General features: G+C 34.9%; 1 protein-coding gene across 1 annotated transcript in view; it reads right to left on the bottom strand.

Moving 5' to 3' along the window:
- SLC13A1 (solute carrier family 13 member 1) overlaps nt 1–18,846 on the bottom strand; it is a 113,430-nt gene that overhangs the window by 24,041 nt on the left and 70,543 nt on the right. Inside the window, exon 8 of the mRNA XM_081800914.1 lies at nt 4,615–4,766. Within this exon, the coding sequence (XP_081657040.1) occupies nt 4,615–4,766 (152 nt within the window). The remainder of the gene's footprint in view (nt 1–4,614; nt 4,767–18,846) is intronic.

Genomic DNA, 18,846 nt, shown 5'->3' with positions numbered 1-18,846 from the left:
AATACCCACACCTAATTGCTCACCACTTTCTGCCTGTACAGTGTCTTGAGTCTAAATCCTATCACTTCATAACTAGCTTAGTTCTGCCCCTTATAATTTGTCAGCACTTTGGTAACAGACTCCTGATTGGTTTCCTGTCCCCAGACTCATAGAATGGCAATCAATCTGCACGTTGCTATTCTAAACAGTAAGAAAAAGAAAAGAAAATCCAGACTATTTTACTGCCTCCCTAAAAAATAATTATTACAAACCTTTTGTGTTTTGATTTTATGAATTATTTTCATTCATTTTCTCCATAAGTACGGTGTTTACCGCTTTTAAATTGGGCCATATTGTACAGACAAGTTTTCTCTAGTGATCGAGGGGTGCTACACACAGCTACAGTCCTCTTTTAGGATATGTTCAATAATGTTTTTAGGGAGGTAATCTTTTCGGGAGACAGACTTACGGTTTGAATGACCATGGTTTGGACCTCAGTCTGCTAGGCTGAACTTCAACTTTCTCAACTCTAATGGTAATAACCAACATTTACTGAGCATACGCTCTGTGCTAGGTATTTTTTAAAGTACTATTTATTTTTTGTAAAACTTTAAACAACTCTCTAAGACAGAAACCTTATTATTATTCCATTTTCTTGCAAGGTAACAAGCCTAAAGAGAGTAAGTAATCTTTTTTTTTTTTAAAGTAAGCAAAAAAATTTTTTTTTTACTTTTGGAAATATATTATTATATAATACACAAAGAGATATAGTATTAATGAATAATCAAAAATTCACATCTAAATTAGAAATAATATACACTGAAATACAACATACATTATGTGCTTCAATATGTAATTCTACTAAACTACAATGAAAATAGGCTATTCCTCTGTTAAGAGTGTTTTATAGACTGTGACAACACTGGGACATATTTCTTATAAATTATTTTGAAGTATAAATTATAATACATTTAGAGTTTCACAACACTTTTTCTAAAAAAATTTAGCTCTTCGTACAGCTGAGTTTCCTGCCTAATTTAACTTTAAAGCTAATGCAATGGCAATTTAATGTTTCCTGTAACATTTTCTGTAACTTGTGGAGGTCATGCAAGAAACCAAAAGTGCCTTCATGAAATAATGCAAAACACGTGTTTACGCATTGTGAGAGTAAGTAAGATCATCTAATTTGTAAATGGAAGAGATGGGATTTCAACACAGGCATTTTAAGCCCAGAGCTTATGCTTTATTCACCTTTATATGCCACCTTCACGGCAAGAATATGTGTGCACTAAAATGTATTTAAAATTTTTGGTGATGGGTATTAAGGAGGCCACGTACTGCATGGAGCATCGGGTGTTATACGAAAACAATGAATCACGGAACAGTACATCAAAAACTAATGATGTAATGTAAGGTGACTAATATGATACAATAAAATAAAATAAAATTTTAAAAAAAAGAGTTCAATACATATCACCTTACTTCTCTCCTACATGTCAAAAACCAAATGTTATTGTGCTTGCTTCGGCAGCACATATACTAAAAACCAAATGTTATTTTGTTTAAAAAATTTTAATGATTTTCACATATGTATATTTTGTCTAGAAAACCAGATAGAATCTCAAAGCTTCCTGGCAAGTTTTATTTTTTGCATTCTCCAAAAGAATTCAGAACAGTGCCGTGCACATCATTAGTCCTCCACAAATGTTTGACTGAGTGAATGGATGTTTGTTTTTATTTGCACCAAATAAAATTTAGCTTTCTCAGAATTCACTGTTCTTACATTCTTTGTGCAAAAAAGAGAACAAAAGACATTATATACACATATATATACACATATAAATATATTTATATCTATACATGATAGATAGGTGGATAGATGGATAAACAAAGGCTTTGAAATGTGTTATCCATCCTCTTCTTCCCATTGTTTGTTTGTAAGATAGCACCTTTCTCTAGATGTCAATGGTGCGAAATCATTGATTCTTAGGATTCATACGCCCATGGAGCTGGGCAAGATCCAAAATGAAATTATACAAAGTGACTGTTGATATTGCTTTAGAAAAGATGGCAGGCAGTGTCAAGAGGAAAAGGTGGCATTATTGTAGAATATTTGAAAATAAAGAGCAATTTCTCTCCAGGTCCAAACATCTGGACAAAGAATATATAAATCTTTTTTTTCCCCTGTAGTTTTAAGTTTTTGGCACTTTTTCCAATGAAATTGAATGCATTTCATTCCATTGTTGCTTTGAGATGCTGTTGTATTTTTAGGGCCAATATTTAAGAAAAAGTGTGTTAAATATCTGGCTTGTTTAATAACATCAATTATATTTTTTTCACATAAGGTTGTTTTCCCCCTCTATTCTAGTATTTTCTATCAAGAAGGGATACTTTGAGTTTCTTTCTGTTTGTGCATAGTAAAAGCAAATGTTTCCTAATGTTAAAGCAAACCTTTGAAGAAAAGACTTTACCAAATTTCAAAGTACATGTTAAGCATTTTCTAAATTTAAAGAATATTTGGCCAATTTCCTATGATAGGATAATTAGGGAAAATAGTTACTAAAACACTTTGCTTAAAGTGCTACAATGCTCCCAATCCGTCACTGCAAATGGATTACTGCATCCAAAGAGTCAAGGGAACAGTTAAATTAAAGAAAGAAATTTTAGTTGATACAATGTACGAGACTGCAGACTAAGGACAAACTCAGTAAGGATTACTTTAACAACATCAACCTCATGGGAATGGTGGAAACCAGAAGTCCTCTAACACCAAGAATAAAACAATAAAATTTTGGTATAAATTTTAGAAAAAGATTTACCGAGAAGACCAAAATGTGGAATCTCTTTCCTTGGGGAATTCATGAAAAAGGATAGAAGTCTAACTTTTAGAAAGAGGTCAGGTACATTTCCTGTCTTGAATTAGGAGATACATTGGATACATCCTTTCTGACACAGTGAATTTCAGAAATCTCCCACTTATAAACCAGATGCCTTTTTTAAAAAAGATTTTATTTATTTATATGACAAGACACAGCAAGAGAGGGAACACAAGCAGGGGGAGTGGGAGAGGGAGAAGCAGGCTTCTGGCTGAGCAGGGAGCCTGACGCGGCGGGGTGGGGGGAGGCTCGATCCCAGGACCGTGGGATCATGACCTGAGCCGAAGGCAGAAACTTAACTACTGAGCCACCCAGGTGCCCCCAGATGCCTTTTTAAGGTTCCTTTCTAAGTTGACTGTTGGAGAATACAGGATTGACGTGTAATCATAGAAATAATCAATAAACATGGCGGTCTGTGTTAGATTGTCCTAAACCGCTATACCACTCACTGTTCTTTGCACACAGTTCTTGTTCTTTTTAGAATGGAGTGTGACATTTTTTGAGTGAGACATTTCTTGGAAAAGCTATGCATGCATAACATTTTGCAAATAATTTCAGAAAGTTCATAAAATCTGTGAATCTGCTTTGAAGAATATAGTTTTCCTGATTCTGAACCCTAATTTTTCTGTGAAAAGACGTAAATCCTGTTCCAGGGCATCCTTAATGCTGCCCACACTGCTGGAACTCCGACAACGATCTGTCCTACTAGTACTTGAAAATACATCTCAGGTGTAGAATCAGTTTGAGCCCTCACGTAAAAACATGGACTTTCAAACTATTGTTTCAATAGTTCTTACAAGAGCTCTCATAAATAGTGTCAAATATTTTTACATAGTTTACTTCATTTAATTCTCACAATAATCATCTGAACTGTGATTATTTTAGATATGAAAAATTTAAGTCTTGGGAGAGTAATGTACTTTTTATTGTTCAAATTCACAAAATTGTGGAATTTTTAACCCAAGTTATCTGACTCTACCCACAGATTCCCCATGTTCTCCAATGGATTAACATCACAGTTGCAAACTTATATTTAGAGTCATGTATCTTTCTTAGAATACTTTATTACTGCCATTTCTTGCAATTGCCCAATCCTTCAAATCTTTTTTTTTTTTTTAAGATTTTTTTTAATTTATTTATTTGACAGAGAGAGACACAGCGAGAGAGGGAACACAAGCAGGGGTAGGATGGGAGAGGGAGAAGCAGGTTTCCTGCAGAGCAGGGAGCCCGATGCGGGGCTCGATCCCAGGACCCTGGGATCATGACCTGAGCGGAAGGCAGACGCTTAACGACTGAGCCACCCAGGCGCCCCTCCTTCAAATCTTTTTGAATTCTAGGCAGACTTCTGTAATTAGCACCTTTGTGCACCACTCATCTTTTAAGTTCAAATGCTAGTTCCCAAACCCTACATAGATTTTCCTATGCAAGTAATCCCTATTCACTTCAGTTAACTATCGTTTGCAGTATTATTTGTAATGAGATATGTTTTCCCCATTTGATCAGAATGGTCAGCCAGGAGTTACCTCTTCTGAGCTGACTTGGGGAATCTTTAGGCACCTGTTAATTCACTATGTCCTCTATATTTAACTCCTAGTAGAAGGGAAGGTCTCTAGACCTATAGATGTCCTGATGAAAAACAAAGGAGAATTAGCTCAGTATAGCAATTTCCATTCCTGAATTTTCTGAATCAGTTAAGAATAACCCTTGTAAGTCATGTGCTGCCTATTTATTAAATCAAGAATCCAATAACTTTACTTACATATTGAAATGTTCAGCGAAGATCAAGTTGGTAGAAGTGCCGGTGATGGTTGTCAGTCCACCAATGGTAGAAGAGTAAGCAATACACAAGCACATAAGTTTACACATCATGTGGTCCCTCTCTGTTCGATACTTGGTTCCTGTGCCTGAGTTCTGTTCAACAAGAAAAAAGTTTACACATCATGTGGTCCTTTGCTTGATATTTGGCTTCCGTGCCACCAACATTTAATCATTTTCAAGTCATCTTTACAAAAGGAAAAAAGGCGGCCTTATTTACCTTCTTCTCAATTAAACCACTGCCCTACCTCACTGCCATTTTCACAGCCAAACTACTCAAAAGAGCTGTCTACATTCACTGACTCCATTCCTTTAACCACTCCAACCTGACTTCGGTCCCTTCACTCCACCCCAACGACACTTGCTATGATTATCAATAACCTGTGTATTACTAAACCCCAACCCAAGATACTTTTTAGTCTCAGTTTTGTAGACCTCTTGACAGGACCCAAAAGAGTTAATCACTTGTTCCTGCTGGAAAACTCTTCTTGGGGCTTCTGTGATATCTCATTCTTGTAGTTTTTCTCCTACATCTCTGCTTGTTTCTCTATCTCCCTTGCCAATTCATTTTCCTTTATCCTTCCTTAAAACTGGAATTTCTTGAAACTTTGTCATGGGCACCTGTCTCTTTTCACCGTAACATTTATCCTTAGGAAATCTCATCTATTTTCACTAATGAATATAGATACACCATATCACCAATTCTGGTCTTCAGCCCGGATTTCTCCTTTTAGGCCTATATATCCAATTAGCTGCTTAACATAATTTGAATGTGTTAAGTGAAACTCCAATCCCAAAATGTTCAAGACCAAACCCACTATTTCCTTCCTCAAATGTAATTCTTCTTCGGGATTACCTATATAAGCTAATAGCATTATTATCATTATAATTACAAACACTTATAGTGTGCTTAGTATATAATAAACACTGTTCTAAATTAAAATTAAACAATTTAATCTATGTTATTCTTACAACACAAAGAGGTTAGCACTGTATTTATCACATTTCACACATGAAGACATGAGACAGAGTAAAGTTAAGTGACTTGCCCAAGGTCACAGAGTCTGGAAATGGCAGACTTGGATTTTGAAGCCATGTAGTCTTGCTTTAGAATTCATACACTCAGCCACTATACTATATTGCTTGTCCTCCCTGAAAACAGTCTCTTCCTTCCCACCAAATTGTGTCAATTTTATCTACTTAAACATGTCTGGACTCTTTCGTGTTCGTCTCCATTACCTCTGATTTGGGTTATTGTAATAGCCTCCTTATGGGTCTCCATGTATCAATTCTTGCCTATTTCAGACCTTTCTACACATTGCAGCCTTTAAAAAAATACAGATATATTTTAAAAATATACAAATAGAAGAATCGCCCTGTTTCATACAGATAGGTATGCTGCCTGTGATATATGCACTGAGAGATCTTTTTGAGAAATCATGGAAAGGCCAATTATTCTAAAAACACACAATTCTCCCAGACTCACTGGAAATCATCATGGATGTGGGAATGACTTAGCAGGGTAGGGTCAGGTGCATTGGATTGTAATTTGTCTTTTACTTTTTTTTTTAAGAGATAAAGTTGTTTTTTCCTTTTTTTTTTTAAAGATTTTGTTTATTTATTTGTCAGAGAGAGAGAGCGCGTGAGAGCACAAGCAGGGGGAGCGGCAGGCAGAGGGAGAGGGAGAAGCAGGCTTCCCACCAAGCAGGGAGCCCGATGCGGGGTTCCATCCCAGGACCCTGGGATCATGACCTGAGCCGAAGGCAGACGCTTAATGACTGAGCCACCCAGGCACCCCACTTTTTACTTTCTAATTAATTCAAAAGTTAGCCCCCTGGGCTATCTACTCTTCACCAAAAATAAATTAATTTATAAATGTCTCCTTTGTCTAATATTTCAATGTTTCATATTTTCCATGATAATAGTTTCCACTGAAAACTTGAAAAACAAATGGTATGTAAATAAAATAGCAAAATAAGTTTAAAATTTCTTATAGTAAAGTTGCAACTGAAATTTAGGGCTAAAATATTAACTATTTTAAAATAGAAAAGACCAAACAGAAACCAGAAAGTAATATATAATTTGGATATTAATTAGAATGGAATATTAATATTGGGATAGAATAATTAATGGGATATTAATAAGAATGGAAACTTAAAGATGTAGTGTTTACACAGTTCTCATTGCCACATTAAAACCTTCTTAACTGCAAATATATGCATATATAGATGTATATATGTGTATATAAAACATAATGATTAAAATGCATGGGTAGATACAAAATTTAAAAATCAAAATAGGAAAGTACTAATAGATTTGCCATGCTTTACCCTTTATGGATTTCCCATACTTTTTCCTATGTATAGACCTTTAAAACATTCATTAGGTGAAATATCACAGACAATTTTAGAAACGCATTAAAAATTCAAGGTAAATTTAAATTCTGCAGTAAATTGTAATGCTAATATAATACATGTTAAGGGTTAAATGCAGGTGTTGGGAGATGGGATGGGGTACAACACTTGTGTTATCTAGCCAGTAAACATGAACCCCTCGCAGTCAGCTCTATTGTTTTGTTTGCTTAGGGCATGTGATTGCTGGGCTGATTGAAGAGATGGTGTGGTAGTAAGGGGTAAAGATGGAAGACCAGAGAGACAGTAGTGAAGGTCAATGGGCAGAAAAATAGAGCTCTTAAGAAAGGCTGAGATGAACCATTAATTGAGCCAACTATTAGTACAGAAACTACAAAAATAAAGGAAGGGAGGATCCTCAGCAGATTAGCCTTTTGCCTAAGACAGTGGTTTCAACCTGAGACCAAGGGATTTGACCCTGGTCCAAAAGGAATTTGGAATAGAAAGCTATGAGCATGTGTTTGCAGATATCAGGACAACAAAGTAAGCACTACATTTCTCATAGGTGGAGGAGGAATTTGGTGTGTGTGTGTGGTGCACTTTCTCCTAAGAGTTTAGGAGAGAAAAAAAGATTCCTATGCAAAGAAGGGAGGAAAAGCAAAGCATCTGAGGGGTGAAGCTGGAGACAGTCGGGGATGACACGGCCAGAGGGAACGTCCCATGCTGAGGTGACTGAAGGACACTGCCATGGACACACTGAATGGGAAAGTGCTTGTTTTATAATGTTTCACGATGGGGGACTTATGTGAAATTAAATACACAGAATGATGAAATTTTTATAATAAAAATATATCCACATACATATAGTGCCCAGGAATAGACTAAAATGAAATATGTCAAAATATTAACAATATTAACAATGGGATTGGGGCTATCTTTTGTCCTCTTGATACTTTTTGTAACTTCCACAATCATAAAAAAGTTTTTCCAATATATAAAAGAATTGTGGACTCTTAGTGCAGGCAAGTATTTAGAAATTAATGTGGAACAAAGACCTCATTTTTCAGGAGACCAAAATGAGTCTCAAATGTGACCTAGCTGGTCACTGTAGAGCTGAAACCAGAATCCATGTATCTGAGTTTCCAGTCAGTGGTTACCTTTGTACCATTTTACCTTCCAGAACACTTTTTATTTATGTGTTTTTAAGCCTACATCTAAGACTTTACACTTGATTACATTTCATATTGCTTTTAACACAGCAATTATAACCTATTGTTTTTATTCAATCCCAATTCTATGCTTGTTATTTCACACAAATACATGACATCTAAGACCTTGTGGATATGCCTTCCACATATTCTTCCAAGCGACTGATGAATTTTGTCTAGGACATGATCAAATGCAGAATCCCATGACATCATCACACTGGTGGTGCTCAAGGGATTTCAGAACAGAAATCTTGCAGGTCCATATATAACTCACTATCGCCACCTGGTGGCTGTGACTGCAGATTCCGGGGCATATTGAACATTTGCAATCTTGGTTACTAAAAATGCATACATGAACCAGCATGAGCTAAACCAGTGGTCTCCAAATATGTACAAAATAATTCACTGGGGTGAGAGTGGTATGAAAATGTTAGGGTTTCTATTTATATTTCAATAATTATGCAAGGCTAATTGTACAAAATATTAGTTCTGGCTACTCATTTTCTGCTTGCCTAAGGCAGCCAGTTTAAAATCTTTTAGCTCTTTTTGGATACTTATTTGCATAAGATCAATATATGATATCATATATTGATTTCTCAGTTGTAGGCATTATAATTAAATTTCTACTATGTTAGATGATGCGAATTAAGTTTTCTTTCATAGACTTGACCACTGAAGACACTCAGGACTTTCCATGTCCCGATCATCCTCCCATTATGGCTACATGATAATTTTACTTAGAGAAGAGTTCAACATTCAGAATGTTGTCTAGAGCTGAGATCCATGAACATCTGAGGAATATGATCTATATTACTTTTCCTGTTTTGTACTCCTTCTCTACCCCTCCTTGCTTACTTAGTTTCCCAAGTTTTGCTTAATTTTCTAAATAACCACTAAATGGCTCCAAACTATTCTGTGGTTGTTTAAATCTTCTCTCAGAACAATCAAATGATAAGATACTTAATCTACATCAAATATTCTACCAACTTCACAATCTTAGAGCACCTCTTCCAAGGCCTTCCTAACTTGTCTTAACTCTAGTCATTTTTCTCTCTAGACCCACAAAGATCTACCTTGACTTTAGTCTATCTTCTCACTTCACTGATAGTTTGACTGGATATTGATTTCAAGATTGAAAATAAATGTTATGCAGAATGTTGAAGGCATTTTTTTTCCGATTGTTTGAGTTTCCAGTGTTGCTGTAGAGAAGTCTTCAGCTATTCTTACTTTTTATCCTTTTTAATGAATCAGTTTTTCCCATTTTCTGAAAACTTTTAGGATTTTCTCTTTTCTCATAATATTCTGAACTATCAATAACCTTCTCAATGTGTGTTTCATCTCTTGGCTGGCACCCAGTGGGATTATATTCTTCCACTATGGAAATTTTCTTCAATTTTTGATGTAGTCTCCTCAGTTTTCTCCATTCTTTTTCTGGAATTTCCTATTATTCTCTTATCTTGTTTCTTCCCATTTTTTCTAAATTTCCCATTTATGATATATTCTTATATCTTTTTATTACATTTTACATATTTATTTTATATTTTATTTACATTCATATTGTAGTTTTTGTCTTCTTGTTCCTCCTTTAAAGAAAGCCATTCAAGGATAAATTCCTAGAGACATACATTGTACCAATTCTGAATCATGATGAAATAGAAAATGTGAACACATTACTAGTAAAGAGACTGAATCAGTAATCCAAAATCTCTCAACAAAAAAAAAATCCAGGACTAGATGGCTTCATTGGTGAATTCTAGCAAATATTCAAAGAATAATTAATACCAATCTTTCTCAAACTTCCAAAAAAAAGAAGAGGAGAGACTCCTCCAAACTCATTTTATGAGGCCAGTGTAGTTACCCTAATATCAAGACCATTCAAGGACATTACAAAAAAATAATTACACATTACTATCCCTGATGAACATAGATGCAAAACTCCTCAACAAAATTGTAGCAAACCAAATTCGAGAATACCCCATTAAAAGGATCATACATCATTATTAAGTGAAATTTATTCCAGAGTTTCAAGGATGATTCAACATCTGCAGATTGTTGATGTGATACACCTCATTAACAAAATGAAGTAAAAAATAATATGATCATAGGAATAAATGTAGAAAAAGTGCTTAACAAAATTCAACATCCATTTATGATAAAGTGGGTACAGAGGAAATATACCTCAACATAAAAAAGGCCATATATGACAAGCCCATGGCTAACATCATACTCAATCGTGAAAAGCTTAAAGTCTTTCTCCCAAGATCAGGAATAAAACAAGGATGCCCACTCTCACCACTTCTATTGAACACAGTATTGGAAGTCCTAGCTAGAACAATTAGGCAAGAAAAAAAAAAAAAGGCATCCAAATTGGAAAAGAAGAAGTAAAACTGTCACTATTTGTAGATGAAATGGTATTATATATAGAAAACCCTAAAGACTTCATCAGAAAACTGTTAGAACTAATAAAAAAAATTCAGTAATGTTGCAGGATACAAAATCCATATGCAAAAATCTGTTGCATTTCTATACACTAAAATGAACTGTCAGAAAAGAGAAACAAAGAAAACTACCTCATTTATAATTGCACCAAAAAAAAAATCTAGAAATAAATTTAACCAAGGATGTGAAAGACCTATATATTGAAAATTGTAAGACATTAATGAAAGAAATTGAAGAAGATACAAATAGATGGAAAGATATTCCATGCTTGTGAATTAGAAGAATCAATACTGTTAAAATTGATATTACTCAAAAGCAATCTATAGTACCCAAACTACCCAAAGCAATCTACAGATATGATGCAAATTCAATATCAAAATTTCAATGGCATTTTTCACAAAAATAGAGCAAACAATCCTAAAATTTGTATGGAACCACACACACAAAAAAACCAACTCTGAATAGCCAAAGCAATCTTGAGAAAGAAGAACAAAGGTTGAGGCATCATGCTGCCTGATTTAAAACTGTATTAAAAATCTACCGGAATTAAAATAGTATGCCATTTGCATAAAAATAGACACATAGATCAATGGGACAGAATAGAGAGCCCCAAAACAAACCCCCATAGATATAGTCAATTAATTTATGGCAAAGGAACCAAGAGTATACAATGGAAAAAGGACAGCTTCTTCAATAAATGGTATTGGAAAAACTGGCCACCCACATGCAAAACAATGAAGTTTTACCACAATCTTACAGCATACACAAAAATTAACTCAAAATGGGTTAAAGACTTGAACATATCACATGAAACCATAAAACTCCTAGAAGAAAACATAGATGGTTAGTCCTTTGACATAGGTCTTGCTGATGATTTTTTGAATCTGACACCAAAAGCAAAAGCAACAAAAGCAAAAATAAACAAGTGGGGCCACATCATATTAAAAAGCTTCTGCACAGCAAAGGAAACCATCAACAAAATGAAAAGACAACCTACTAAATGAGAGAAAATATTTTCAAATCATATTTCTGATAAAAGGCTAATATCCAAAAATATATAAAGAACTCAAACAGCTCCATAGCAAAAAACCCAAACAATTTAATTTAAAAATGGGCAGAAGGTCTGAACAGACTTTTTCCCAAAGAAGACATATAAATGGCCAGCAGGCACATGAAAAGATGCTCAACATCATTAATCATCAGGGAAATACAAATTAAAACCACAATGAGCTATCACCTCATACCTCTTAGTATAACTATTATCAAAAGGACAAGAAATAATAAGTGTTGGTGAGGATGTGGAAAAAAGGGAACCCTTGTGCATTGTTGGTGGGAATGTAAATTGGTGTAGCCACAATGGAAAACAGTATGTAAGTTCCTCAAAAAATTAAAATAGAACTGCAATGTAAAGTAGCAATTCTATATTGGGGTATCTTTCAAAAGAAAATGAAATCACTAACTCAAAAAGAAATATGCATGCTTATGTTCACTGCAACATTATTTACAATAGCAATGATATTGAAACCACCTTAGTGTCCATTGATGGATAAATGGATAAAGAAATTGTGGTATATGGACACAGTGGAATATTACTCACCCATAATAAATGAATAAAATCTTGCCATTTGTGACAAAACAGATAGAACTCAAGGGCATTGTGCTAGGTGAAATAAGTCAGAGAAAGACAAATATTATATGATCTCTTTTACAAGTGGAATCTTTAAAAAAAAAAAAACCCACAAATACAAAAAAAAAAAAAAAAGAACAAGCTCATAGATGCAGAGAACAGATTGGTAGTTGCCAGAGGTAGGGGGTTAGGGAGTCAGATAAATAGGTAAAGTGGGTATAAATTTACTAAAAAATAAAAATTAAAGAAAGGAAGTGCAAGACAGCACATATCGTATGCTACATTTGTAAATAAGAAGCAAAAATAAAACAATAAACATATCTATGTTATGGAAAAAAAGGATACCATTCATATTCCATGAATGCAATTCCTTTGTTTGCCTCTCTGACTATATTAATGATAGTTTATTTTCTTGTGTTTTCTTCTTTTTGCATAGTCTCTGTTTCCTGCAACTTTCTGCTCCCTTTTTGTTTCTTTGGAACTCTCTTTCATGCCCGAGGTTATCTTCAGATATCTAGAACTTTCTCGTGTTTGTTCATATTTAAGACAGTGAAAAGCTGTTTGGAAGCTCTGTACATGTGCTTTGGGAGTTGTTGTTGACTGTGGGCTTCACTGCAGTATCATCTGAGTGGGCCTCTTCTTTTTCTGAGAAAACCCAATAGTATACATTTTCACCTTTTATTTGTGTTGATTACATTCTCCAGGGAAGGCCCTCCTGGTCTCCTGCCTGCTGACACCTGGAGGGTAGAGGCCTGGCTCCTGGGACCAGTTGAGTAAAAGGGAAGGTTCTCACCATCCAGAGATAAACTGCCTCACAAACGCCCCTATTTTCATTGTGAAACCTTTCTGTGACCTGAATTGTGTCTGGTTCTCCTAACCCTCTGCTTTACCAGTCTAAAGATGATACTTCTGTTTGGTGGAGAAGAAGCAGCTGCCTCTATGTAGAGTTGAGGAAAAATTTGGGATTTCAACTCTTTTCATAAGCAATTTCTTACTTACCCCCTGATTTTCAACATTTTAAAAAACTTTGAAGGCTGCTGCTATGTAACCTACATTGTTCATTGTCTTTCTTCACTGTTGATTTAGGATTCCACTTTTATGAGATAACTGAGTCATTTCCTATCCATCCTTTTACTTTCCAGCTTCCAAAATGATTTTGCTGTCATCTCTTCTCCTGACATTTATATAATTTTGTCTTATGACTTAAAGGTCTATTTGTTCTTGTTTTAGTGGAGATTTAGGACAGAGTGAAGGTAAATGGGCTTATTCAGTCTGGCATTTTATTAGAAGATGCAATATTTCTCTTTTTACATTAAAAGATAAATAAATGAATCTTAACTAATAATTATTGCACAGATTGACCTTGATCCCTTCATGGTCCATACATTGGTGGATGATCTAGGTGAAAGATGGTGGGGGAGAGTAAAATCTCCATAGTGTGAGGACAGTGGGGCCCTGTCTCCTTTGTTTGCTCTCAGCATATTGAGTTTACATGTGCTTGGTTAAGTGGATAACAGATTATGCTTTCTAGTTTTAATTAAAACAGCCCTTTCATGACATGCATGTGGCTTTAAATGATTTCTATAGGAAATTATTTATGTAAAGAAAGCCCACAATAAAGATAATACATAAGTGAACAGCAAGAAAATATGAGAGGAGATCCTTCTCCTACTCCTGATACAAACTCTTCATGAAGATCTGGTAAGGATCTGATCTGTTATAATCTGAACAACTCAGAGCAGTTGGTAACAAAATTGAAGTTATCAATAAGACTCCTGGAAATATGATTTATAGCCACTGTAGTTAATAATGAATTATGTTGCATATTGTGAATTAGAATATTTGTTTATGTAGTAATAGTATGATGAATAGAAAGATATTTAAAATTCAGCACTTAAGGCCTGAGGATTCTATAAAAATTCTATTTTTTCAGCAATATTGAAAATCATAATTAAATCCAAGATTTATTTTATAAAATGTTATTATCCTAAATGTTAAATATTTAGAAGTTTCCTTTGTAATTTATTTGTGAATAGCCAAAAATAAAAATATGTATGTATTGGAAAAAATCTTTTTCTTTCTATAGCAGTAAATATGACTGACATAATATATAAATAATATAGTTGATTTTTCTTTTCAGCCACATGACAAATCAGATTTCCTGTTAAATAAAATGCTATTTAAAATATTTAAAAAGAACCTTAAAACTGTATCACAAAACAATACAAAAGTAAAGAATTTGCCTTGACCCTCAAAAAAGTGGAAGTGGGAATCCTAAGTGAGTGATGGGCAGCTTTTTGATCTGAGGATTTCATTTTTTTCTTTTGCAGAAAGAGCTGGGTATGGCAGATAATGCCTAAGGCCCATCCTCTATGGGAAATTATATAGGAAAACACTCAAAAAGCTGGGATCCTTTGCAAAAGTAGACAGCAAGGAAATATCATGCTGACTTAAGGGAAAACATAATGTAGCCTGGAACCTCCTAATCATGAGCACTTTTAGCCTAAATTGGTGTTACCTGTTTGTTAAAATAAAAACAATAATACAAAAACTCTTCCATGCAGCTGCAACTCAGGACTTAAGGAGTTCCCAGAGAAGTTTCAAGGAAAACTAGCATTTCAATACTTATAAAACTCAACACCCAAAAAACAAATAATTCAGTTTAAAAATGGGCAGAAGATGGGGCGCCTGGGTGGCTCAGTTGGTTAAGCGACTGCCTTCGGCTCAGGTCATGATCCTGGAGTCCTGGGATCGAGTCCCACATCGGGCTCCCTGCTCAGCAGGGAGTCTGCTTCTCCCTCTGACCCTCCCCCCTCTCATGCTCTCTCTATCTCATTCTCTCTCAAATAAATAAAATTTTTTAAAAAATGGGCAGAAGACATGAATAGACATTTTCCAAAGAAGACATATGGATGGCTAACAGACACATGAAAAGATGATCAACATCACTCATCATCAGGGAAATACAAATCAAAACCACACTGAGATATCACACCTGTCAGAATGGCTAAAATTAACAGCACAGGAAACAACAGATGTTGGCAAGGATGAAGAGAGAGGGGGACCTTCTTACACTGTTCATGGGAGTGCAAACTGGTGCGGCCACTCTGGAAAACAGTATGGAGCTTCCTCAAAAAGTTAAAAATAGAACTACCCTAGGATCCAGCAGTTGCACTACTAGGTATTTATCCAAGGGATATAAAAATACTGATTCAAAGGGATACATGCATCCCAATGTTTATAGCAGAATTATCAACAATAGCCAAACTATTTTGAAAAGAGCCCAATGCTCAATGTCCATCAACTGATGAATGGATAAAGAAGATGTGATACACACACACACACACACACACACACACAGGAATATTACTCAATCATAAAAAAGAATGAAATCTTGCCATTTGCAATAACATAGATTGAGCTAGAGAGTATTATGCTAAGCAATATAAGTCAGTCAAAGACAAATACCATATGATTTCACTCATATGTGGAACTTAAGAAATAAAACAGATGAACATAGAGGGGAAAAAAAGAGAGGCAAACCAGAAAACAGACTCTTAACTATAGAAGACAAATTGAGGGTTACTGGAGGGAAGGTGGGTGCAGGGATGGGTTAAATAGGTGATGGGGATTAAGGAGAGCACTTGTGATGAGCACTGGGTGTTGTATGTAAGTGGTGAATCACTAAATTCTACACCTGAAACTAATATTACACTGTATGTTAACTGGAATTTAAATAAAAAATTGAAAAAGACAAAAAAAAGCACAAAACACCCCCCCAACACATACACACAAATAAGGCAACAAAAATGAGAACCAGCAGAAAACAAAACAGGCCAAAGAGAGATCTACAGGACTTCAGCCACTAGAGTTCTTAGACATATAAGTAAATTAATTTATGATTAACAAAATTAACAGAAGAGATGGAAAATATAAGTAAAGAGAAAGAGACTATAAAAATCACCAAGGAAATCTTAAAGAGAGATAAACAGAACTTATAGAAATTAAAACCTAAATAACTGAATGTAGAAACTCAGTAAATGGGTTAAACAACAAAACAGACATAGCCAAAAGGAGAATTAATGAACTAGGAGATAGATCTGAAGGTATTCATAATGTAGTACAGCAAGATACAGAAGGAAGATAAAGCAAGATACAGAAGGAAAATAAAGAGATATTAAAAAGCCTGGAAGACAGAATGAGAAAGTTTAACGTGTTTAACCAGAGACCAGAGAAAATAATGGCTGAGAATTCTCAAGGATTATTGGGAAAGATTCAACATACATATATGCACATAGACACACATGTATCTTTAAAGTAACCAAAGAGAAACGACTGTTTATTAAAGGAATGGTAATGTGAATGACAACTAGCTTAAAGATCTCAACAGCAAAAAAGTAAAAAAAATGGTATAATTACATCTCAATATGCAAAGAAAAAATAATGGTCAATCTAGAAATCTATAACCACAAAAATATATTCCAGAAATTGTAAAGATCTGTATATAAAACAAAACTGAAAGTTTACAACCAAAAGGTACTCTCTGAAGTACATTCAAAAGATATATTCAAGCAGAAGGAGCATCACCCCAGATAGAATGTCTAGGAAGCAAGAAACAATGGTGAGCAAAGATACTAGTAAATAGGTACATAGTCCTATAAAGCATTGATTTAAAAAATAAAATTATATAGTTTATAGGAGAATGATAGACTAGAACTAAAAAATTAGAAAACAGTCACACATAAATAGGAAGGGATGGTGTAGTTGAAATGTCCTAAGGTCTTTGTCCTGTTCAGGAGGAAGAAAATAATGGATTATTTTTACATTTTTATAAATCAAGCATATATGATGTTATAGTGTGAACTGTGTCCACCTCACATTCATATGTTGAAGCCCTAACACCCAATGTGCCTGTATTTGGAGATAGGGACCTTAAGGGGGTAATTAATGTTAAATGAGGTCACAAAGGTGGGGCCCTAATCTGATAAAGCTGGTGCCCTTAGAAGAGGAAGAGAGACCAGAGATCTCTCTTTTTCTCTCTGCTTCTGCATAGAGAAAATGCTATGTGAAGATAATGAGCAAGCAAGCTGTCTACAAGCAGGGAAGAAGGCCTCACCAGAAACTAACCCTGATGGCTCCTTGATCTTAGACTTTTAGTTTACAGAAATGTAAGAAAATAAATTCTTGTGGTTTATAAACCAAGTCTGTGGTGTTTTGTTATGGCAGACCTAATTGATTAATACACATGATAAAATGATCAGGAAATCTAAAATAATAGAGCATAGAATATCAGTGTGTGTGTGTATGTGTGTACGCGCATGCGCGTGCATAGGATGAATTAAATAAAGAACAAAAACAGGATGCCTAGGTGGCTCAGTCGGTTAAGCGTCTGCCTTCGGCTCAGGTCATGATCCCGGGGTCCTGGGATTGAGTCCTATATCGGGCTCCTTGCTCAGCGGGGAGCCTGCTTCTCCCTCTCCCTCTGCCTGCCACTACCCCTGCCTGTGCTCTCTCTCTCTCTGACAAATAAATAAATAAAATCTTAAAAAAAATAAAGAACAAAAAGAAAATAACTGCAAACATAAAGGAAGTAATAGTAATACGATAATAGTAGGGGACTTTAACACCCCACTTACATCAATGGATAGATCATCCAAACAGAAAATCCACAAGGAAACAGTGGCTTTGAATTACATATTGGACCAGATGAACCTAACAGATATATTCAGAACATTCCATTCTAAAATAGCAAATGCACATTCTTTTCAAGTGCACATGGAACATTCTCCAGAATAGATCACATATTAGACCACAAAACAAGTCTCAACAAATTAAAGAAGACTGAAATCATACCATGCATGTTTTCCAACCACAACACTATGAAACTAGAAATCAACCCCCGCATCCCCTCACACACATCTGGAAAGAGTACAAATACATGGAGGTTAAATAACATGCTATGCAACACTGAAAGGGTCAACCAAGAAATGAAAGAGAACATTTAAAAATACATGGAGACAAATTACAATGAAAACACAATGGTCCAAAATCTTTGGGATGCAGCAAAAGGTGTTCAAAGAGGGAAGTATATAGCAATATGGGCCTACCTCAAGAAGCAAGAAAATTCTCAAATAAGCAACCTAATCTTACACCCAAAGGAGCTAAAAAAGAACAACAAACAAAACCCAAAACCAGTAGAAGAAAGGAAATAATTATGATTAGAGCAGAAATAAAGTAGAAACTAAAAAACAAAACAAAAAAGAAAAAACAGAACAGATCAATGAAACCAGGAGCTGGTTCTTTGAAAAGACTAACAAAATCGATAAAGCTTTAGTCAGACTCATCATCATCAACAACAACAACAGCAAAGGAGAGGATGCAAATAAATGAAAGAGGAGAAATGAATGAGGAGAAATGAAATGAAAGAGGAGAAATAACAACTGACCCCACAGAAATACAAAGGATTATAAAAAATATTATGAAAAATTATATGCCAACAAATTGGACAACCCAGAAGAAATGGATACGTTCCTAGAAACATATAAGCTCCC

This window comes from Leptonychotes weddellii, chromosome 12 (assembly GCF_054177405.1).
Source record: "Leptonychotes weddellii isolate Sample4059 chromosome 12, ASM5417740v2, whole genome shotgun sequence".
Taxonomy (NCBI): Eukaryota; Metazoa; Chordata; class Mammalia; order Carnivora; family Phocidae; genus Leptonychotes; species Leptonychotes weddellii.
This window is presented reverse-complemented; position numbering and strand designations above follow the sequence as displayed.